Source organism: Camelus dromedarius, chromosome 1, assembly GCF_036321535.1.
Source record: "Camelus dromedarius isolate mCamDro1 chromosome 1, mCamDro1.pat, whole genome shotgun sequence".
Taxonomy (NCBI): Eukaryota; Metazoa; Chordata; class Mammalia; order Artiodactyla; family Camelidae; genus Camelus; species Camelus dromedarius.
The window spans coordinates 53,219,830-53,244,004 of NC_087436.1; the positions used below are offsets into that span (position 1 = coordinate 53,219,830).

General features: G+C 37.7%; 2 protein-coding genes across 7 annotated transcripts in view; one reads left to right on the forward strand and one right to left on the reverse strand.

Annotated features, from left to right (window-relative positions):
• Window positions 1-9,968, forward strand: part of TRMT10A (tRNA methyltransferase 10A) — a 48,889-nt gene extending 38,921 nt beyond the window's left edge. For all 5 annotated transcript variants that reach the window (XM_010980617.3, XM_064484629.1, XM_064484630.1 and 2 more), the window contains 4 exons: window positions 1,277-1,354; window positions 4,078-4,131; window positions 9,186-9,286; window positions 9,612-9,968. The gene's annotated coding sequence lies outside the window, so the exon portion shown is untranslated. The remainder of the gene's footprint in view (window positions 1-1,276; window positions 1,355-4,077; window positions 4,132-9,185; window positions 9,287-9,611) is intronic.
• Window positions 1,761-23,933, reverse strand: C1H4orf17 (chromosome 1 C4orf17 homolog). Of its 2 annotated transcripts, XM_064484634.1 has the most exons (9): window positions 23,907-23,933; window positions 21,288-21,505; window positions 18,318-18,527; window positions 16,015-16,079; window positions 9,168-9,311; window positions 6,720-6,801; window positions 5,155-5,344; window positions 4,051-4,094; window positions 1,761-2,562 (listed from the first exon to the last, which is right to left on the reverse strand). In XM_064484634.1, the coding sequence occupies exons 2-9, from the start codon at window positions 21,418-21,420 to the stop codon at window positions 2,360-2,362; spliced, it is 1,071 nt and encodes a 356-aa protein (XP_064340704.1). In that variant the 5' UTR covers window positions 21,421-21,505; window positions 23,907-23,933; the 3' UTR covers window positions 1,761-2,359. The 2 variants fall into 2 exon arrangements, with proteins under 2 accessions (XP_064340704.1, XP_064340702.1); XM_064484632.1 differs by lacking the exon at window positions 4,051-4,094 and having other exon boundaries at window positions 2,482-2,562.
• Window positions 23,934-24,175: the final 242 nt, after the last annotated feature.

A 24,175-nucleotide genomic window follows, 5' to 3' on the forward strand; every position in this document is an offset into this window, starting at 1 on the left:
GCCCAAAGAAACTAAAAGAAATGAAGAGTAAAAGGAGATATTAATGAATTAAAAAACAGTAATATTGTACAACATAGCACTAAACCCAAGATCTCATTTTCTGAAAGTGATAGTAAAATGTAAAATGCCATTAGCTAATTGAGCCAAAAATTATAATACCTAAAAGTGAGATTGCAGAATAAACATAATGAGGAATTTTAGAGAATTATGAGACAGATTTGTCTTAACACAATGAAAATAAATTTAGAACTCTGGATGGAATGATTAATTTTCTAAGAAAATAAAAATCTCCAAAATCGATTCTCCAAAATACAGAAAATATAAACTGACCAGTTATCATAGAAGAAATAAAATTCTCAAACGACTACCACCCTTGAAACACCAGACCTACATGGGCATCTGATAGGTGAATTTTATTAAGTTTTCAAGGAAAAGGAGTCTACAATGCTGTTGCAGCGTCTCCCTGACAGGAAAAAGATAGGGAGAAAGATTTGATGTGAATTTTATGAAGTGAGCATGGTCTTGATACATATCAGTAGTGCCTAGTGGTTAAGCAAATAGATTCCAGCTACACTTTAAACCAGTCACTAAACTTCTGTGTCAGTCAGCTTCCACCAAAATCCAGTTTTCCTTTCCATAGACTATAGTTGTGGCCACAATATGATTCCTACTTAATAATTTTATCAGCCCCCTTTCAGCTAGGCTAGTTCTCAACCATGGAATGTGACTAGAAGTGATATTTCCCATTTCAGGGCCATTTTAAGCAGATGTACCCCCCTTGTGGAAGGCAGAAGAATGTCCCCTCAAAGATCCTAATCCCTGGAATCTGTAATGTTACATGGTAAAGGGAAATTAAATTGCTAATCGTTGGACCTTAAGATAATCTTTGATAACCTAAACAGCAGACAGGCCCATTGTAATCACTGGGTCCTTAATATTGGAAGAGGGGGACAGAAGAGTCAGCGTAAGTGATGTGATGTGAGGAAAACTCAACTAGCCATTGCTGGCTTTAAAGATAGAAGGGAGTCATGAGCCAAGAAGTGAGGGTAAACTCTAGAAGTTGGAAAAGGCAAGGAAACAGATTCTCCCCTAAACCCTCCAAAAGGAAGGCAGCCCTGCCACCACCTTGATTTTAGCCCAATGAGATCCATTTCAGACCTTGGCCCCAGAATTGTAAGAGTTTAAATTTGTGTTGGTTTAAGCCACTAAGTTTGTGGCAATTTATTACAGCAGCTGTAGGAAGTTAAAACTTTCTACCACTCTGTCCTTTTGCCAGCATGATGAAGTTGCTAATGAAACCATAGGTGATGGTTGAACCACAAGATGGAAGGATCCTGGGCCTCTGAATCACCAGGTAAAATGAAGTCATCTGCTGATTGAAAATACACACTTTTGACTCTTACATGAGAAATAAACCTCTGTTGTATTTGAATGATGATATCTGTTACAACTGTTTTGTCTCATCCCAATGAGTACAACTCTCTGTGCCTCAGTTTTCTTATTTTAGAAAAAAGTGAGGATAACTCAAATTGTTACTGTGAAGATTAAATAAGTTACTATATCTAAAGTATTTAGAATGACTCCTGACACACAGTGTGGTATAAATGTTATCATCAAGATCGTATGTGATCATATGCATACACACATGTACACACAAAATGTATCTTTTGACCATCAGTGCAAAAATATTCTAAATAAAAGATTGGCTAATTGGTGGATAAATTCGGCAATACACTGAAAGAATAATAGTATGGCCCAAGAGTGGTTTATTCAAAATACAGAAGTTCAATATTAGGAAGTGTGTTAACATCATTTCACAATGAGCAGTGAATGGAAACTGGCTTCTTTCTGGCTCATAAGTTAGGAATCATTTTTATATCTCTTCTTTTTGGGGAGAGGTGAGAATTCTTCTAATAGTCCAACAACATTGAAAAACTGTAGATTGCAGAAAGTAGCTCAGATGTTAAAATTCTGTTTGTTTATTGTTGTTGTTGTTTATTTTCTATTAGAGTTTGGGGTAGGTGTTGAATTAAAACTGCCTAATTCTGATTATGGATGATTTTTCTAGTATCAGAGCCTAATGCTTACATACTAATATTAATAGTGCAAGACTAGTGCAAAATGTAGTATGTAAATAAACATACTTCTTTTTACACATAGCCTTAAATTAATCACAAATAGAAATGTTGTCTCCATTAATTTTTATTTAGTAGCATTATATACAGGCACTTTGAAATTTACATGTGCCACAAAATCAAGGAGCTATTGATTCCTCCATTCTAAAAAGATTTTTTAATAATTTGATGTTGCAACAAAGTGAAACTCATATTTGTGAAAGAATTAGCTCAGTCTAGAATTTCTACCTTTGGTGTGTTACAGGATAAAATGCTCTTTGGGGAGAGAGACTGTATCCTTGTTGTATATTCCTTGCTGACATTGCTTTCGTTGACATGCTCTCCTGAGTTTTAGGCCTGGGAGGAGACTTTGGTTTGCTGAAATATTCTGCAACTGGTATTTTCATTTTATTTCTTCTTATAAACAATGGAGGGTTGTGCTCAGCCTCTGAAATAGAAACAATCTTAGTAAGACCATAGTTGAGACATCAAATATAGTAGCTCCTGCCATGTTTTAGCAGCAAATGACATACAAATAAGTCTATGAAGTTTAGGTGAATCAGATGCACCAAAAATTTGTAAAATAATTTATTCTCATCTTTCTTTCTATCTGCTCATCTCTAATGAATTATTTATTCTGTAACATGCAGGATATGCTCTTTTAATCTTAGAATGAAATATAATTTTGGAAGGAATGATTTAGAACTGGTGGTGGACAAAGGTGGTGGGTCATTCAGAGAAAGGAGAAGGACCTATGGTCCTGATACATAAAAAAGAAAGTAGACAAGAGGTTAAAACAGCTGTACTCATAAGACCTTCCCAAGGCCTGCATGGTTACACCCAATCAGAAATAAGGATTTGGGGTGATGCGGATACAACACTGGAGACAAAGGGGTATGATTTGGGGATTTTTATACAAATATCTAGGCCGGATAAAATATATTTGAGGCCTATGGGTAAGACATAAACTTGAGTAATAGAAGCAATCACTGTCATGATTTTATGGCGTGAGGGTGAAGCGTTTGTTAGGAGACGTCAGATACACTAGACCATGCTTGGGGTGTCCGAGTAAGGGAGTATTTTCTAACTTCTAAACTGTACTTATTTCAGAGCTAGAGATAGGCAGGTAGAGGCTCTTTCAGGTTTGGTTAACCCCAGCGGAAACTGCTGGGGTCTAGAGTGACCTCAAGGAACTCTGATTGATTGCTGTATCTATCATTCCTGGTATAAGGGGAACCTGTAGAAATGGTGACAGAGACTTCCATTCGAGGCTTGTAGGCATACTTCATAGTTGTTGCTCTGTAGCCATTGTTGCTATGTTTGTTTTAAAGTAAGGAGCTGCCAAACCCACAGGGGTGTTTCAGTTGGACTATTCTGGACCAAACTAGGACTTGCCACAATTCTTGATGTTTCTTGGTCCAAATTGCAGGCTGGGGCTGGACTTCTGATGGGGACACAAACTGCTATTTACTCTGTTGTATCTCAGCTGTGTCACGAGCGTCTGCTTATAGATGATTATCAAAATTTTACTGTTTTTTTTTCTGGTTGACTTTGTTTCAAGTGAAAATCATTTAGCTTAATGACAGTTAAGTTGCAAAGAACCAAAACTCTGAAATCACTGTCCTTTTGTTAAGTCCATGGAGGGCTTCCCCTGTCACTGGATTGGCATGACCAAACCTAGGGCTCCTGCTGTCCTGCTGTCTTGCCCTCAAAGGGAGGGATTAGGCACTTCACCTTTCAGAACAAAGTCAGTTTCTGGGCAGGTTTATCTCTGTGAGAAACTCGGCAGATGCTGTCCCTTAAGGGTAGCTGGAAATTAGTGTGATATATATACCGCCTTTAAAACCATAGATCCTTAACCTCTGTATCTCTGACTAGTTAGATACGTACTGATTTCCTTATACCAACTCAGTAATTATCACAAACTGTACTTAACCTTTTGGTATTTCCTTATTTCCTTCAGATCCTTGGCTTGCCACTCTAAATCAATTGGAGAAAGAGAAAATGAAATTCACAGGTACAAACAAGTATTTTCTATAGACTGCACTCTCAGCAATAAGCTAAGTGTGTGTGTGTGTGTGTGTGTGTATCTAGCTCTTAAACAAGTATCCCAATTCTTTTTTATTTTTTGATGCAGACAGTATTAAATGTGCTTTCCAGTGAAAAATTCTTCTGGCTTTGAGTAAAAATTGGAACAGTACCTCAGATGTTACTCACTAAGGTAGAGAAACTGACCCTATCTCCCAGTTTCCAATTTTATGGAAACTTCAAGGGGGAGACAGATTGCAATGTAAAATTCTCCCCTGTCTTAATGCTTTTTACAGTGACATGTTATGTGTTTGTGAATATTTATTTTTTCTGTTTTTAAGATTTACCCAACTTTTAATTTTAAAGCAACAAGATTTTCTCTCCCAGCTTAAATAACATCTTACCACATTCTTTGACCATGATGTTATACGTAAATATGTATTTTCTTCTGTCATTGAAATTACAAGGCTTAAGAAAAATTTCTACTGAAATAATTTCCAATTTCCTTAATAGTTGTTTTTCCCTCTGGCAGCCCCCAGGCATATGTCAGAGAAAATTAAGTGAAGCAGTATATTTTAATCTTGGATTGTTCTAGACAAAAAAACGTGATACCCTTGTGATAAGCATTTAACAATATACAATAGCAGTGCAACTTTGGTTTCCTTTATTGCTTCTATTTTTAAATAACTAAAAACCACTATAGTTGCTTAGATTTCTGGGTGACTACGCTTGCTTTGCCCTGAGTAGAAAGGGAACTTTTCTCAAAAAGATAGGTTGTTGGGTAAGGAAAACATAGCCTCTGCCAAAACGCTCTGAACAATAGGATTTAGAATGGGTTCTCATATTACATTTATGAAAATGAAAGAAAACAAATACACATTCTTGTCATTTACTGAATAAAGAAGATACTTAAAAATCTCAGCCATTTTCGTGTTTTGAAAGATAACCAGAAAGGAATTCAAAGTTTTTATGAACCCCATGCCCTACAGGTTGGCCCATTAGGCCTAATTACCTGCTCAGTTGATGTCTTTCCATAGATCTGGGTAGCACTTTTGATTTTGCTGGTGAATTTGGGGGCGATTTGACTTTCTGTGGCCTCCCAGTCTCTGCTGCTGGTTCTGCTGAGGTGTTTCTTCTGAGGTGAGTTAACAAGTTTATCTGAGCCAGCTCAGCATGAATCAAAGCTGAGACCCACTCCTTTTCTGATTTAAAAAAAAAGAAGGGGCCATGAAGGTTATAATTATCACATTAGCGAGAAACACAGGATTAGTTCTTTGACCCAGCTCTCCAGCGTTGAAAGGTAATCTGTTTCGGGGGTAGGCCCCTATGTGTGAGTCAGAGTTTCTGCAGCAAGGTGGTTCACATCAACCTAGTTTCTGTTGACCTGTGATACTGTAGAGTGCTCAGAGTAGTCAACTCACTGGGGTCCTTGTCCCTGAATGGCAGTGGAACAGAGTTTAAATACTGAGTACAAAACCCAGCCTTACAGGCCACTGCCAAATTTAAAAAAATAATAATAAGGATATCTATATAAAATATTAAGTATAATATGATCTCATTAAAATAAAAACTAATAGTTAAATAACATTTATAAGCATCTCTACAAAGATATATATACCAAAGTATTACTAAAATGACGTCTGTAATAATTTTATTATTTTTCCTCTTTTTTTTTTTTCTGGTTCATCTGTTTTTCATCCAACAATAAGCACTTAATACTTGTGTAAATTTTTAAAAGTTACATTCTTAAAAAGTGGGGGAAAAAAAGAATAACTAAAAGCTCCTGACCCCCAAATACTTTTCAATTGCCTGCCAAGTAATCTTGAATTCTTGAGGTAAGGTGCTATCTCCAAAATGCTCCCCATTTCAAAACATTAGTCTGTCCCTAACACATTGGTATTTCCTTTGATTCATGCAGTGATTTTCAAAGAGGGGTCCCCAAACCAGCCCTTCCAGCGTCACCTGGGAACTTGTTAGAAATGCCAACTCTCAGGCCCCGTCCACCTCAGAAGTCTGTCTCAGTCTGAGACCAGCTGGATTTGAGGATAGCTGCTCTGTGCTATTTATGGTTATCCTACTTGGGACTGGAATATGTCCTCATGGAAACACAGGCACCAGGAAGGACCTAAAGGAGGCTGGGAGATGACTGACTTGACGGTTTTGGTGAGGAATTGGCAGAGCTGTTAGAGTCTGGAACTTGGAAGGCTGTGCTACTGCCATCCACACCAAAGGAGGGCAACAGGCTGTGTTCAGGGTTCAGAGCAGGCCAGGAGACATGCTCAGGGAGAGCCTGGGCGTGTGGACTCAGGAGGAGAAGCGCAAACCAGGTCTGGACACAAGTGTTCCACGTCGCCCAAAGAAGTTCAGCTTGGAGCATAGCAAAGTTTGGGTCACTGCAAGACCAGCTTGCATGCAGCTGGATACATAGGACTCTGATACTGAAACACTAGGGAAGTAATATTGCAACATTATCTTTGCAAATCCAAGATAAAAAGCTTCAGATACTGGTACATTCCTAGTTTCTGACAAAAAAAGAAAAGAAAAAACAGCTCAGTACTTACAAATGCTTAATCTCACCTTTGGAACTTGCATGAAGCAGCCACTGTAGAACTTCTGCCAGAGAATCAGTCTGTAAAATGTTACAGAGCTTTTCCAGAATCTAACAGAGAATATTAGAGTTACACAGTAATCAAGGTTTATAAGGTTTGCTTTACTTTCTCCACAATCTCATCTTCCCAAATGTCACTGTACACAATGCTCAAGTCAATTGGGGTTTTAGCTCAGGAGCCAGATTTCAATTAGGGAAAAAACATCTTCAATACAAGTACAGTTGACCCTTGAGAAGGCCAGGGTTGGGGTGCCAACCCTCTAAGAAGTTAAAAATCCAAGTATAACTTATAGTCAGCCCTCTGCATAGGTGGTTGGTCCCTCCGTACTCACAGTTCCACATCCATAGATTCACCAGCCATGGATCAGGTGGTATCGTAGTATTTACTATTGAAAAATGCACGTATAAGTGGACCTGCACAGTTCAAACTCGTGTTGTTCCAGGGTCAACTGCAATAATTTAGGTTAGGTGATGCCGTTTTCTCTTATTTTGTCTGTTCAGTTCCAACATCTTCTAGAGGAGCAATTCACTTTTTTTTCTCTTTTGTCTATTTGTATAGTTGTTTACAGTTGGAGGCTAAGTCTTGAACCTAATCTATCATTTTGGAAGCAGAACACCTTGCCTGCAATTTTGTTTCCCCTTCCCAAATGAACTCTGTGTATTGTATCTAGAGTGATTTTTCCAAAGTACAACTCTGACCATGTGTTCTTGTACTTATAAAGTAATTCAGCCCTTGGGATGAAATCTGAACACCTCAATACAGCTTATAAAGTACTTTACTATCTGGTCTCTGCTTAAGTCTTCAGCCCCATCTTTGGCAGATTTCTCCCGGCACCCTCTGCTTCAGCCATATTAATTGCTTTTGTTCCTTGAATAACCAGTGCTCTCACCTTTCTTAGCCTTTAGATACGAAGGTCTCTTGCCTGAGAATGACCCCTTCCATACTTTTCTTCACTTTCTAATTATATCTTAAACATTTTTTTAGATTCCTTGCTCCTTGGAGACTCTCTTAGCTCCAAATCGACTTCTATATGTTCTTACAACGCTTGTACAGTCCCTCTCACAAGCTATGTAAATGAAGGAACCCACTGTATTCCCAAACTCCAGTATTTTGTCATTTGACACTAAATATTTATAGAATAAATGAATGTGTTTGGCAGACTCTTGGTGTCAATAGTAAAGAGACTATTATTCCTATAAATTGAAGATCTTTGGGAGGAAGGCTAAAACAAAATGCTAATAGACGCAGAATTCTGTTTTTCTTTTCCTTTAAAGTAGTAACTCCTTCTTACACACCTACCCCTACACCAACATTTCTTGATCTCACAACCCATAAAGAGTTACCAGCCTAGATAATAGGAAATTGGAAAGTATTTTAGATTTTTTTTGTAGGCGGCATGAGAGGATGAAGTACCACCAAAATGAGTACTATTTTTAGGACCCATTTATACAAGCCAAAAAATCTTGATATGACCTGTTTTCTCACTTTGTTCCCTCTCCTTTCATTTATTTAACAACTATTTGATGAAATGCCATGTTGTGCAGGCCAGTTAATATTTTTCAAGCAAAGTGATGAATGCTGAGGAATTAGTTGTGAACAAGACAGATAAGATCCCTTCCTTCAAAGAGTTTACATTTTAGTGGATTTTATATCAATTGATGGCTAGTTTAGTCAATACCTGTAAGGTGGAAGATACTTTTGAGAGGAAAGCTTCTTAACAGAAGCCTACATGGCCAGTTCTATGGGATCATGCTGGTCTATTGGTGTGCTCAAGGAAGCAAGACAGCCTTACTAAAACTGCACTCAGCCTGTTACATAGTTAAGAGTCTATGTGGATAGCTGATTTTCTAAAGTTCTACTTTGATCTTGGTAGCACTTTTCTATTTATTTATTCAACATTCAGTAAACACTTATTTAATAATTACTAATTGTCTAGCACTTATCTAGGCACGAAAGATAAAGCAGTAACCAAGACAGACAAGTATATAAGTTTATAACCCCAAGCAGAAAAATTTTGAGAAAACAGTTGTCTACAGTTAAGGAGAGACGAGTGTTAATTGGTGGAATCTCTGCCTTAAAACATGTGAAGGAAATGTACAGATAATGGAAAGAAGTTGGGGGTAAGGCCTTTCAAGCATTAGGAAGGCATAAGAAGACATAAGGCCAAGTTTGTTTGGCAAACACCGAGCTTTTCATTATGTCTAAACCAAAGACTGTGTTTCTGTAAGAGTGACAGGATTCCGGGGAGAATCTGCAAGTGAAAAATAGAAGCAGACCTTGGATTTCAGGCTAAGTAGTTTTAAATCAATTCAGTTGTCAGTGGGAACCATTAGAGAGTTTTAAGGATACTAGTGATGTGGTTTTTTGTGTATGCATGCTGTTCCCAAGTTACGGATTTAATAAACCTGCCTCTTACTTTGATTTCCTGATCCAGATAGTTTGGTATGCAGACAGTGCTCTCTTTGACATCAGTCTTGGCACTTATCACCTCCGAAGAACAAGAGCCAGCAGAAGAGCATGCCTTTGGTGGTGATGGTGAGTTTTTTACCTTAATTTCTTCCTAAATCAAAGGTCAAAGGTATAATACAATCAATATGTACTTGCATCCATTTATATTTTCTATGAAAATTGAATGTAAAATGAATGAGAAAGTGCATAGCTAATTGAGAGACATACATGAAAGTAAAAAGAGGTTAGTTTTAATCCTCCATTAAAAATCTAATTATCAAATATTTGCATTTAGAGACAGAACAAATAGTGATACATTATTTACTTTTTATGAAACCATTTTAAACCCTTGGTTAAACATTCAGGTAATAATTTTTTAATATTTAATGTGAAACCATTCTTTATCTTGCAGCTCCTGGTAGCCCAACTCATGATACATGGGATTTTCTGTTGAGTTGGGGAGATTTCTGTTTTATGGCTGGGAAAAGTCAGCTGAGAAGTTTCATGCTATCTGTGAAGAGACTACATGGTGTGAACTGCAGCTTCCTGACTGCTCAATGCCAGCTGAGAGCTGGAGAATTGGAGCGGTAAACTAAATTACTTCCCTTGACTAGCTGGAAAAGGAAATAGGCCATTTTCTTGTTCTGGGAGGTAAATATACTTTTTGCAATAAAAAAAAAAAATCTGTGTCTATTCCAAGAAAGGCTTTTTAATCTTCATAAGTGATATTTTAAGATACATAAGCTGATGGCTGAATGTGTCAACAGCCGGGACTGTGGTGATTAGAACTGATAGAACAAAAAGTTGAAAATAAAGCTATCTTGTACATAGATGCACTCCTCTGTTAAGGTTTATTATGTAGAATTCTTGTTTTGGGGAATAGCTATTATATATATACACACACACAGTCACACATACATATGTGTAAATGGTATGTATATACACACGTATTTGCTTACATGCATACATATATGTGTGTATATTTACATGTATATTCCATATGTAACATAGGAATTAATAGATCAAAAAGTGAAGCGGAAATGAGACACGAGGTTATAGGATGTTTAGTAGCCAGTTTTGCCCTGAGATCACTGTCTTACCCTAGAGAACGAAAACTTTCCTTTTTACAGCCTTAAAGTTTCTGAAAGACAGGACTCAAGGCTCAGGACCCAAATAAAGGCCAACAAAGGGCTACATCCCTCAAGGTGAAGGTGACCTAGAAGTCCAAAATCCTTGAAGAAATATAGCCTGAGATCAAAGTTTGAACTTGGGTAAGTTGATCTAGGTTGGTAGGGCCTCTGGGTTCCTACAGAAACAAGCACCAATTATCTGGAAGAAAATCCATTTATCATGAGCTTCAGATTCCTATAAATGATTTTTCATACATAATGTCCAGGAATTAAGTCATGAATCAAACAAAAAATTATAATGTGAATTAGAAAAAAGATTAACTTAATCCTAATAAAAATGTTACATAGCAAAAATTATGAAAGCAGCTAAAGCAATCCTCAGAGGGGGTTTTGTAGCTTTATATATATGTTACAAAGATAAAAGAAGTTAGAAAAAGAACAATAAAATACAAAGTGTGAATGGAAAGAGAAAAAAGATAAATAAATCAACAAAAGAGAAACATACAACACAGAGGATCAAAAAAAACCCACAAAAATTAGTTATTTGATATACTAATAAAATTGAAACTGATCAGACACAAGCTAACAAAACTGATACGTAAAAGGGTACATCTTACAGATTCTGTGGATATTATGTATAATATGATCCATAAGTTTTAATATTTAAACAAAATGAATAATTTTTAGAAAAAGAATATATTACCAAAATCATTTCAGGAAGAAATAGACACCTAACAGGCAGGTTGACAGAACAGGAGGCTGTGGAACTCATCTCCCCCTACAAACACATCAGAAATACAATCTACATGTGGAACAATCCTCACTGAAAACTAACTGGAAACTGGCAGAAAGACTCCTGTATAATCAAGGCTGTGAGATCCACGGGGTTAATGGGGGAGGGTGCAGCTCAGTGGTAGAGTGCGTGCTTAGCATGCACGAGGTCCTGGGTTCAACCCTCAGTGCCTCCAAATAAATAAATAAGTAAATGAAACAAACCTAATTACCTACCCCCTCCCGCACCAAAAAAAAGAAAGAGCCACAGAGAATAGGGTAGGAAGGGAAGAGAATTGACCTGTGCCGCAGGGAGGGACTCGGAAGTAAAGGGAGAATCCACAGGTTGATACTCGCCCTGAGGAGTAAGCGGTTCAACGCACTTGTTGAGCACCCAGCCCTCAGGTCCTGCACAGGGAAGATGAGCCCCCTTGGCTGGGTGGAGGACCGCTGGGCCTAGCAGGAGGGCTACAGGAAGCCTTGACTCTGCCCTGGACTCTGGACTCTGCTCGTGAGGAGCCCACATGTACTGGCTTGTCCCTGAGGCAGCTCAGTGAGGAAGGATTAAAGACTGCCCCAGTGGCTGCCCGGTTCCTGCCACCACCCCAGCGTGCGTCGCAGCCTGAGCCAAGTGAACGTTTCAGCCCTGCTTACTTCACCTTCACGGATCCCCACTGGAGCGAGGGCTGCCACAGCTGGGGAGAGAGCTTGACTGTGAAATGCAGAGGTGACTCAGATCTGGGGTAGCTTCTGGGTGGGGTGGGGTGGGGTGGCCATTATTGGTGCTACTCAGGCAGGTGCTACTCAGAAGCAGCCTGGAACTCTGATAGCAGCCAGTCCATCACAGCCTGCTCCTGATACATACTGAGAGCCCACACAGCCCCACCTGCCCTGCACTGTGGCTGCACACAGGGTCAGGGCAGTAGAGGCTGGGAGGAGTGATCGGCTGTAACGGACAAAGAGGACTTGAACCCTGGGCTGCGTCTGAGCAGGGTGAGGGCAACAACTGCTGTTGTTCACACAGGTGGCACATCAGAGCCAGTTTGGATTCTGTCTGTGGCCAACCTGCCACAGCCCATGCCCCATCATGAGCCTGCAAGTCCCCCTCTTCCTTCAGCACAGTTTCCCTCTGAGGCAAGGGTCCCAGTGCTGGGAGAAGGGGAAGCACACTTAAAGGGAATAGCCACCTCAGACCTGACCCTCAGAGCTGCTGCTCCAGCAGCTTGGGATCCGACCCCACCACCATTAGGGTGGTGATGGCCACTGAGCAGAGAGGAGCCCCACCTCACACCTGGCTCAAACCTTAGTCCCTCCATCTACATCCCCATCTCCTACCAAGGTGACAGCTGCCAGTACCTTCTGAGGAAAGGCGTGACTTATATCCACATCAAATCTAGCCCTTCAACAACAAAAAAATCTAGCTCTTCAACCAAAGGCACTGGGCATAAGCAGTCTGTATAGGGGTGTTCCTGCATATGGACACCCCTTCAAGACTGCAGTTGGTAACTGTTTCACCTAAATTTATAGAGACAGAGAAAATTAAATAAAATGAAAAGGCAGAGGACCTACTCTCATTGAAAGAGCAAGAGAAAACCCCTGAAAAAATGACACAGAGATAGATAGTCTATCAGACAATGAGTTCAAAAAGTTGGTAATAAAAATGCCTTTAGAATCACTAGAGTAGCAGATACCTGATGCCCTGTAGAGGGAACTGGTCTTTCTTTCTTGGGCCCAAGGCTCCATTACCTAATTCTCCTGTATATTCAAAGAAGTTAATGAAACTCCCACCAAGATTGTCATAACCTCCTTCACTGCTGGATTGAATTTCACATTTCCCTGGCTAACTTTAAATCATTTAATCTTGTCCCATTTGACTCTGAAACCACTACTATGTATAAAACAGGTAAGCAACAAGGATATATTGTACAGCACAGGGATTATAGCCATTATTTCATAATAACTTCCAATAGAGTTTAATTTATAAAAATACTGAATCATTAAGCTGTACCCCTGAAACTAATATAATATTGTAAATCAACTATACTTTAATTTAAAAAAGAAAGAAATAGAAAACCTGAACAGTTTTATTGATGAAACAGATTTCAAAGCAAAGAATGTTATCAGGGTTGAAGATGGTAAATTTATGATGATAATAGGGTCATTTCATCAAGAGGACAAAGCAAATAGGTATTCTAATAAAAGAGCTTCAAAACATATGATTAAAACCTGATAGATATGAAAAGAGAAATATAGAAATCCACAATTATAGTCAGATTTCAACCCCTTTCTCTCAATAACTGATAGAAAAAGTAGGCAGCAAATTAGTAAGGCTATAGAAGACTTGAATAACAGTATTAACCAACTTGACCTGATTGATATTTAGATTATTCTCCCCAGAACAGCAGAGTGAACATTCTTTTTACAGACACATGGAAAATTTAATTAAGGTCGGCCATATTCTGGGCCATATAACAAGTCACAATAAATTTTGAAAGTCTCAAAGTAAACAAAGTATGTTCTCTGACCACAATGGAATTAAATTGGAAATCAGTCACATAAAGATAGCATTAAAATCCCCAAATATTTGGAAATTATATAACATAATTTTAAGTAACCCATGTGGTCAAAGAAGAAACTTTAAATGAAATTAGGAAATATTTTGAACAGAATGAAAAGGAAAACTCAACATAGTAAAATTTGGGGGATGCAGCCAAAACAGTGTTTATACAAAACTTACGATATGTGCTTATATGAGAAGGGAAAAATGTCTCAGGTCAACGACCTAAGTTTTCATCTTATATAAAGACATGAACCAAAGTCAATGAAATGGACACAGAAAATCAAAACAATAAAGATCATCGATGAAATGAAAAGCTGATTCTTTATGAATCAATGAAACTAATAAACCTCTAGCTAGACACATCAGGGAAAAAAACAGACATAAGTTACCAATGTCAGGAATGAGAGACAGAACATCTCTACAGGTCATATAATCATTTAAAGGATATTTTATGAATGACTTTATACCGGCAAATTCAATGACAGATGAATGGACAAATTTTTTGAAAAACAAACTACCAAACTCACTGAAGAAGAAACAGAAAACCTATAGCCTATATCTGTGAAAATAAGAAACTGAATTTGCAGTTAAAAACCTTGATTCAAAGAAAACTCCAGATTCAGATGGCTTCACTAAAGAATTCTACTAAACTTTTAAATAAGAAACAATACCAATTCTACATAAAATTTCCCGGAATATTAAAATGAAGTTTCCAACTTATTTTATGAAGCAAGTATTTTACTGATACCAAAACCAGGAAAGACATTGCAAATAAACTACAACTATTTCTTATGAACATAGACACAAAAATGCTAAACAATGTTTTATGAAATTAAATTAAATGTAGAAAAAGAAAACATATGACCAGGTGGAGTTTTTTCCCAGCACTGCAATGTTAGTTTAACCTTTGGAAGTTAACCAATACAATTCACTATATTAACAGACTAAAAAGGAAAAATAATATGATCACTTCAAACAGATGCAAAAAAGCATTTGGCAAAATCCTACCCCTATTTCAGATAAAAATTCTCAGAACACTAGGAGTAGAAAGGAACTTCCTCAGCCATATAAAGAGCATCTGTGAATAACATAACATAACATCATAATGGTGAAAGTCTGAACGCATTCCCCCTATGATTAGGCACAAGGCAAGGATGTCTGCCGTCATGACTTTTATTCACCATTGTGCTAGAGGTTAGCCATCGCAGTAAGGCACAATAGAGAGAAACAGCATGTGAATTTGAAACTATAATAGAAAATTTTTTAATTTGGGTTTCATCAAAATTATAAATTTTGGTTCTTCAAAAGACACTATTACAAAAAATAATAATAATAAGCCTCAAGCTGGAAGAAAACATTTGCAAAATATGTATATGACAAAAGGATTATATCTAGAATACATAAGTAACCTCTAAACTTAATAATAAAAAGACCAACAACCTAATTTTAATATTTGAACTTACACTTTTCGTAACAAGATATATAGATGGCAAGTAAGAACATGAAAAGATGTCACTGGTCATTGGGGAAATGCAAATTAAAACCACAGTGTGATACCAATACATAACCACTAGATTAGCTAAAATTTAAAATGCTGACCAGACTTAAGTTTGGCAAGATATGCAGAAAAGTAAACTCTCATACACGGCAGGTGGGAATGTAAAATCGTACCGCCATTTTGGAAAACTCTTTGGCAGTTTCTTAACAACTTAAACACCTATTACAAGACCCAGTCATGCCACTCCAGCGTATTCACCCAAGAGAAAAGAAAATATCTACCCATACAAACACTTGTACACAGATGTTTATATCAGCTTTGTTCAAAATTGGAAACAAGCTAAATGTCTATCAATAGATGAACATGTAAATAAATTCTGGGATACCAGTAAAATTAAATACTATCAGCAATAAAAAAGGAATGAATGATACACATAACAACATGGATGAATATTAAAATAATTATGCTGAGCTAAAGGAACCAGGTTTTAAAAAAGAGAGTTCACTATAAATTTCATTTACATAAAATCCTAAAAATTGCTTGCTAATCTTTGGTGACAGCAGATAAATGTTTGCGTGTGGGAGGACCAGGGTCATGAGAAAACTTCAGGGAGTAATAGGCATGTTCATTCTCTTGATTTCAGTGGTGGCTTCCCAGGTGTGGATGTACATTTGTCAAAAACGCATCAAACTGTACACTTTAAATATATGCATTTTATAGCATATTAAGTTATACTTAAATAAAGCTGTAAAAAATAATTGTGAAAAGTGCCTTTCCAGGAAGGTATGTGAAGAAAAGGAGAGGAAATGACAGAAGTCAAAACTAACTAGGTAGCTGTAAATAGTTGTTTCTTTACCTTCTGAAGTCCTAAGGGATTCTCACTGGAAGTTCTGAAGCACTCTTTGATTTTTCGACAGGGCTCTGAAATGAGAGTGGGGAAAAACATACTTATATCAAACTGAAGAAAAACATTCACATGACATATACATCATATGCTGAGATAGATGAGAGTTTATCTGAATTTCATTTAAGGTCAACTCGGGGATACATTTATAAATATTAGAAAACTTGCAGGTAGAATTGTCCTATGATAACATGATAAAAGCATATTTATATTACAAAACTATTTCTATGCCCAGGAAGGTGATTTAAAGAAACACTATAAGAGCTTCCTTGATCTGGGTAAACTGATTTTTTAAAGTGCATATTTAAGTTTAAGAGGAGATATGTGCTGAGTTAAAATTACATCCTTTATTTTACTTATTTCATCTGTCTTTCAATCCTACCCATTTCACACAGTCATCTTACTAAATCCCCTGAATTACCCTAAACTACCTGAATATTTGCTTAACTTCCCTTTGCATTAATTTAAAGATATAGTCTGTGTAAGCGATGCTGTGTTGTTGTTTTTTTACTGAAGCCAACACAACAACTTGTTAAAAGATGAAAAGATTTTATATGTATCCCCAGTAGTAACTGAATTCATTAGTTTTAGCTGAAGAAAGATTTTTTTTTTTAATTTGGAAAGCTAGCTCTCTCCAAGTAGTGAGAAGAAAGTTATGAATGCTGAGTCTACTCAGTGTTCATCTGTGGCAAACGGAAACCACTCTAGCTATTTTAAGCAAAAATGTCAATAATGCAGGGAATTAAGTGTTTGTAATATCATTGGAAGGACTGGAGCAATGAACTCTGGTCTTGACCTTCACAAATCACTTCAAGAACAACACCGTGCACCTGGCCCACCACGAGGGGCACAGCCTTTATCCCAACTCAGGAGGCATGGCTATGTCAACTGCTGTCACAAAAAGCCCCTGGACCACTGCTGCAGTCAGAAAGCCACCACATCTGCTGACTTGCCTTTTGACATCTGTAAATCCAGAATCTGAACCCTGGGATGTTGCAGTAGGAAACCCCTGTCTCCAGTCATGCTTGGTAGCAGACAGCAACCAAAAAGATGCCTTCAGCTGCGCCCACATCTGCGATACAAATCTTACTAGATGGCACCATCTAATTCTCATCAAGGGACCCTTGCAAATGTAATTTTTAAAGTTTCCCGTTTTACAGTATAAGAAGGGACAGCAAAAAGAAGGTGAACAGGTGGGCTTTAGTTCTTCCTGGCTAGTGGAAAGGAGGGAAGAGGGTGAAGGAAGTGAACAAGTGTGGAGGCTTTAGGATGGAATTACATAGTAAGTACTCTATGAATGATCCCTTTTATCGTTATTTTTTGGGAAATATATATATACTTTACCACATTATACCAAAATAATTTTCTTGTGCCCTGAAACTTAGTAAGAGTTTATAATTATATAAGGCAGGAGAAAGAGAACTAGACACAATTTCTACCAATCAGAATTACTTTTATTGTACTGTGCCTTTTAGATTTTGCCGTACTGTGCTTTTTTCTTACTAGTTTAAGTTGTACAACATAATGATATGTATGTGATCACATGTATATTGCAAAATGGTTATCACAGTTTACTTCGCATTCATCACCATACATCGTTGCCCTTTTTTTCTTGTGATGTGAAATTTTAAGATCTACTCTCATAACTTTCAAATATATAATACAGTGTTATTAACTGCAGTCATCATGCTGTACATTTGGTTAATCCCTTTTAATTTAATTTAATAAATATTAATTAATTGAATTGAATTGTTTGCTAAAGACCAAGCATTGGGCTGGGACCCGAGGAGATACCAAAAGTTGCAAAAATACACAAAGCAGTAACACTGGGCCCTGACCTTAAGGAGGTGACCATCCCATGGGGAAGAGGTAAACATGCAATTCCATCCTTATTACGTTTCCCTGACTTACTTTGTGTCTGTGGTAGTTTCTGCACCACTATTGGCTGATACTCATTTTTGGTACCCCTTAGCTACTTTGTAGAGATTAGAGACTAGAACCATAACAAATTTGTCTTGGGCACAATTAACAATAACAATGATAATTTTAAGTAATATTTATTAACATTATTGAACTACTGGATTGAGATTAGATGAGTAAAAAAATTTTATAATGAATAACCTATTTCACAGTGAGGAAATTTCATGACTGTTTAAAAATGACTGCAGCTATATGAACAATCATACAGATTTTTTTCCCTCCTGATAGTTTGCAGGAGGCCTCAGGAAAGATTTCGTGAGTGGAGAGGGACTCACCAGAATGAGGCCGTGGGGGCGCTCTGAGCCTGTTTGGGCCTGATGAGGCTCCTCTGACGGGGCTCTCCAGGGCTGCAGTGCTGGGTGGGTAACTGCATTTGGCATACGGTATCTCATCCTTCTCTGAGTGGTGGAACTGGCCGGCACCCCACAATGTTCTGAATGAGTCCTCATCATCATTCACGGTACAGATCGGAATGTTATTCAAACCTAGGTGAATAAGATCAAAAGAACAAACGACCAGGTTAGATTTTGGCAGGTTTAGTTTGAATGATCAGCAATTTCTCAACCAGATACTATGAAATGTACATAAGATGTCAGGCTTCAAATTGTATGAACCAGTGCTAGGTGGACATTCTTTGAAAGTCAGTGTAGCAAATGATGTTTGCAATATACGCTTCCTTACAATGTCCTGCCATCTTGTTAGCTTTGGGAAGCAAGCCCACATCTTTGATCTTGGTCTGGGAGTCCAGCGGAGTAGATGTGCTTCTCTCCCAGACAGACCTTTCGTTTCCCGTCTTGACGATGACAAAGAGGGATTACGACAAAGTCTAAATCACGAATACCGGATTTAGACTTCTGAAAGCACCCAGAATGTCCCAGTGTAACAAGTCCTAAATGACGTATACTGGCTCTTCTTTTGTCCTGACAGAAGGCAAAAAGCTGTTGGAGCTAAGGATAGGAGGCAGGATAAGGGAGATTGCGTGGGAAGGAAGGAAGGAAAACTTGGTATAAAGGAACTCCCTTCCTCACGTCAGAGCTTTCTGGGTTCAGTCACTCTCCTATAATAGCTGTTTGCTTTTGGCTCAAATACTGAATTACAGACAGGCCCTCTTTTCAGTATCAACATTGTGTCACGTCGAATCAGACAGCTTAGGAAATGGGCACGTGCAGGGCCCTGTTCTGTTAATCAGTGAATTATGAGAGGTAGTAATAGATGGCTGCTTTGTCTCCCAAGAAGTCGCACAGGAAGCGTCTGGAGTGTTTTGCATATTTGCTCATTCTTCCAAATCTCCTCCTAGTACTGTCAGTTCACCCCCTTCTTATCCATCTGCTTAAATGACATCAAAAACGTCTTTGCTGACAACCCTGCCTGCAAAGCATCCCATCAGGCTCTGTCCCCTGTGCTCTTGTACTCTGCCCACAGCATCTGCTTGCACACTGCTGGGCTGAGCAGCACTAGAATGTCAGCTTCACGAAAGCACGGAGCTGTCTCTTGTTTGCTGCTCTATTCCCAGTGTCTAGAAGAGTCCCTGGCACAAAGTTGGTGCTCTGTGGTTCTTTGTTAAATAGACGAATAACACAGCCAAATATAAATCTTTAATTTAGTCTAATACTTAGAACTTTACTGATAGTAACTGGTACCAAATAGAAATGAGGAAAAAAATTGAAGACAGCATCACGTCTTATCATTTTATGTTAAGCACCTGGGTGAGTGATTGGCCCATGCACATAGTGAAAAGTTGCCTACCAAATATAATAAATAAAATATCAACCCAGAGACAAACCAATGGAAAAGTCCTATTTTCTCTGCTACTTCCTTTAATTAGTAAAAATGTGTGTTATGTGTGTGCGCACGTTGTGTGTGTCTGTGTGGGTGGGAGGGCTTTTTTCCCCTTCATTTCTACTTTTGTTTTCAGCTTTGTTTTTCTTACTCATCCACATATTTCCTTTTCCAGTGGAAAAATATATTTAACAACATATACATGTAAATATATCATATTGGACATAAGTAATAAAGAATTCATATTCCATCTATACAAGAGTTAGGAAAGAACTCTATAAAAATATGCAAAGGGTCAAATGAAATGGCTTTAAAGTGGTTTCAGAGTCAAATGGGACAACATTAAATGATTTAAAGTTAGCCAGGGAAATGGGACATTCAATCCAGCAGTGAAGGAGGTTAGAGACAATCTTGGCGAGAGTTTCATTAACTTCTTTGAATATGCGGGAGCCTTGGGCCCTAGAAAGACCAGCTCCCTCTACAGGGCATCAGGTATCTGTTACTCTAGTGATTCTAAAGGACCCACCTTGTGGGCGAGGGTCAGGTGAAGATGAAAATCTCACATCCTTGCTAATTCTCTGATAGGCAACCTCAGTTTGATGAGAAAGTAGCTTTATTACTAATGCTACTAAGTTGGTAAACAGTAAGAAAGTGTTTTAAATGATGTGGTTTCTTTGTTTATAAATTTGATTTATTTAATCTACAGTAGTTATCTACAGCTTGGCAAGAATTTGCTTGTTAAGGATGTGAAATATTTCAAAGGAAATCAGATATATTCAATGAGTAGTTGACATTTAAAGCTTTTAAAGGGTATTTATTAACTAAGCTTGTAACGGGGAAAATGGCCAAGGACTTCACTGTGAAGGGATTTGAACATTTACTGCAGAATCATTGGGGGAAAAATGCTGTAAAGGAGAAGTCATGGGGATAGGAAAAAATATAGTACTATATGGTGTGACAGAAACTAAATTTTAAAATGTGAAAGACAGCAAGGTAAGAGAGAGGGAAAGAAGGAGGGAGAGATGAAAGCAGGAAGGAGGGAAGGGAGGGAGAGAGAAAGGGAGGTGAGAAAGAAAGGATTGAGAGAGAGAAAAAAAATGCATAAAATATGTGCTTCTCCAGGGCTGGTATTTAGCATGGAGATGCTAGCATGACTGTATAGTTTGTTAAAAATTGAAATAACTTTCATTCCACTTGGTCAACTGCTGCCCTGAGCTTCCTGAGTGGCCCCTTTGGCACCTCTCCAGGTCCCCTTCCTATCACTCAAGTAAACCAAGGCTTAAGGCTGGCACAGAGGGTGTCTGCAGGCCTCTGCTCTAGCTCCAGTGCTGGTCCCCGTAGTCAATGCCTGGGCCTCACCAGCGGTTAAATATTTTGAATAATAACCCTGTGTTTATCCACCATAATCATCAGGTAGCCCAAATATATAGGAGAGAGAGACATCCTAGAACCCTGAGTCACCTTACCTTTGATGTGGCAGACCCTTCTGGGATGAGGGGTGTGCCTGACTAGAAAACAGCTTCCATTTCTCGCTGAAATATGGCTGCCTTTGCTCTCAAACTGAGGAGCAGACACTGGGGACTTCAGGCTCATGTTCATGGAGTGCTGGTTCCCCCTCTCCACTGTTGCCACAAAAGGCCTTGGAGTCTCCCTTGTTAACCTCACTTCCGGGCGTGCTCAGACCCTGAAGTCACAGAAGGACAGTCGTTCTGACAAGGGGTTCTAGGCATTTTCTCACACATCTAACATTTCTCCACCTTCTTTGCACGGAGTTGTCACTCATGTCAAAGCAGTGTGAGGCTCTTATTTTAAGACCAAATGTTTTGAGAACATTGAAATCAAAATAGGCATGAGGGGGAAAGAAAAAAGTTTTCCCTGGAAAAATCAAAGCATTTGTGAGAAACATAAAATACATTCTGCACTTAATTACATTAAAGTCACTGTTGGCTTACCAACATAAAAATATATAACATGGTTATCAATTTTGATAAAGGAAGTTAAAGTAACAGCTTTAAAATGCAGCACCTACAAACATGCTTTACATTAATTTAACTGTAAATAAGGACTTTCATACTGTACTTTAAGAAAACCAACATCTTAAATTTGTATCTTCTAAAAGGATGGTAAAACTTGAAGGAGAAGAAAAATCCAGTAGCAAAAGAATGATATTACATCTATAGATGATAAACTGGAGAACCTCTGGCATGTTGTTATTTATAACATTCAGTAACATTTAATGATTTTCTCTCAATCACTCAGCAATCATTTATTAGACACCTACAGTGTCATAGGCCTAAAGGATAAAAGATAAAGTTACATCCCTTAGGGAATTCACAATCATGTGGAAAAGAAAATATATGGATTAGGAACATAGGAAAGAGTTTAATTTTCTTGAAGGTGATACACTAGTCTTGAAATTTAAGAAGTTTGTTGTATATTTTCTATCTTACACGGAAGTCTTATGTATCATAGTATTGGGAAATACACATTTTATTTCTATAGCAAAGAGTTTTTCTGGTTAGAATAATTTGCAGTGTCAAAATACATCCATATTTCTAGAAATCGATCTCAAGATTTTCTTGAGGCCAGTATTTTTAGTTCATTGACTATTTTTTAAGAGAATCTATGTTCAAGTTTTTCTTGGTATACATTGAGTATATGGCATATAAATTACCAGCTATAAATTAGGTTGCCACAAAACATCTGATTTTTGTAAATTCTAAAATTATTCTAGGCTGAATAAAATACATTCAAATATTTTAAATTCAGAAAATACTATTATCTAACAATAAAAAAGTATGTGAGGAGTTAGTTCCAGCTTTGTGTAACTCAAACGTTAGACTTACTCATTCTACTTTCTGAGTAGGGCCTTTTGTAAGTTCAAGTCAGTAAATTCATTTTTTATCTTTGCTGGGGCAAAAGGGTACAGTAGACAATTTAGGAGGTGGAAAGGACACTGAACTGGAATTTTAAAATGGAATTTATGGCCCTAGCTTTGCCATTAATGAGCAAAGTGACCACAGATGGATTGTTTTATTTTCCTAGATTTTTATTTGCTCGTCTGAATGAAACCTGATGGAATTGACTTAGATGCTAGCTGGGATACTCAGCTATTCTACTGTGTGGTCTTCTCCACACCAATTCTCTTAGGTTAATTTGAAGGGTATTTTCAAATTCCCTTATTTTTTTAGGGAATTTGAAAATACTTTAAATTCTGGTATAAAAAGTCGAAAAGCAAACAATGCAGAGAATTCTTCTTCCCCCTGAGAAAATCGCAGTGCCTCAGGGAAGTCGGAAGCTCATCTTGCTCTTGTATTTTAAAAGGGGCTATAATGCTTACTCTTGGATTACAGAAAATTTAATAATCTGATGTTATGGCTTTTATGTTTCTATTGGAAGTTCCGATGCTAAAAGAATAAAGCCAATATATAAATATTTTATCCACATCTTTCATTAACAATTCTATCAGATCTAAAATATACTTTATGTACTATTAAGAATCTGATCTAAACTTAAATTTTCAGAAATGAAGTAAATGAATGACTCAGGACAAAGTTGTGCTTTGAATTGTTCCAGCAAGTGATCTAATGACAGAAAAATAAAATTATCTCTAACCTGCAGAAAAGCAAAACTATGTTTTGCTCTGTTAAAGACACTGTTAAAAAAGTGAAGAGACAGGCTACCAACTGGGAGAAAATATTTGCAAAACACATATCTGATAAAACACTTGTATCCAAAATATACAAAGAACAAATTAAAACTCAACAGTAAGAAAACAAACAGCCCAATTAAAAACTGGGCAAAAGATCTGAATGCCTCATCAAAGATGATTATCAGATGACAAATAAGTGTGCACATGAAAAGATACTCAACATCATTTGTCATTAGGGAATTGTATATTGAAATAATGCAATACTGCTACACACCTATTAGAAAGGCTAAAATCCAGAACATTGACAACACCACACGCTGGCAAGAATACAGAGCAACAGGACCTCTCATTCCTTGCTGGTGAGAATGCAAAATGGTACAGCCATTGTGGAAGACAGTTTGGCAGTTTCTTACAGAGCTAAATATATTCTTACCGTATGATCCAGCAGTAACACTCCAGGTACCCACCCAAAAGAGCTGAAAGCTTACGTCCACACAGAAACCTACAAATGAATGTTTATTCATAATTACCAAAAATTGGAAGCAACCAAAGTGTCCTTTAATAGGAATGGATAAATAAACTGTAGTGCATCCATATAATGGAATACTACGCAGTGCCAAAAAGAAATGGGCTTTCAAACCATGAAAAGACATGGAGGAAACTTAAATGCATGTTACTAAGTGAGAGGGGTCACTCTTTCAT

What these genes read in the sequence shown, in the direction of transcription:
- C1H4orf17 (XM_064484634.1), bottom strand. Translation starts at nt 21,420, where the DNA reads ATGAACATGAGCCTGAAGTCCCCAGTGTCTGCTCCTCAGTTTGAGAGC. An exon ending in GCCCCCACGGCCTCATTCTG is followed by an intron (nt 16,080 to 18,317) that starts GTGAGTCCCTCT and finishes CTCTCATTTCAG; the next exon opens with AGCCCTGTCGAAAAATCAAA. An exon ending in ATCCCTTAGGACTTCAGAAG is followed by an intron (nt 9,312 to 16,014) that starts GTAAAGAAACAA and finishes CCTTTGATTTAG; the next exon opens with GAAGAAATTAAGGTAAAAAA.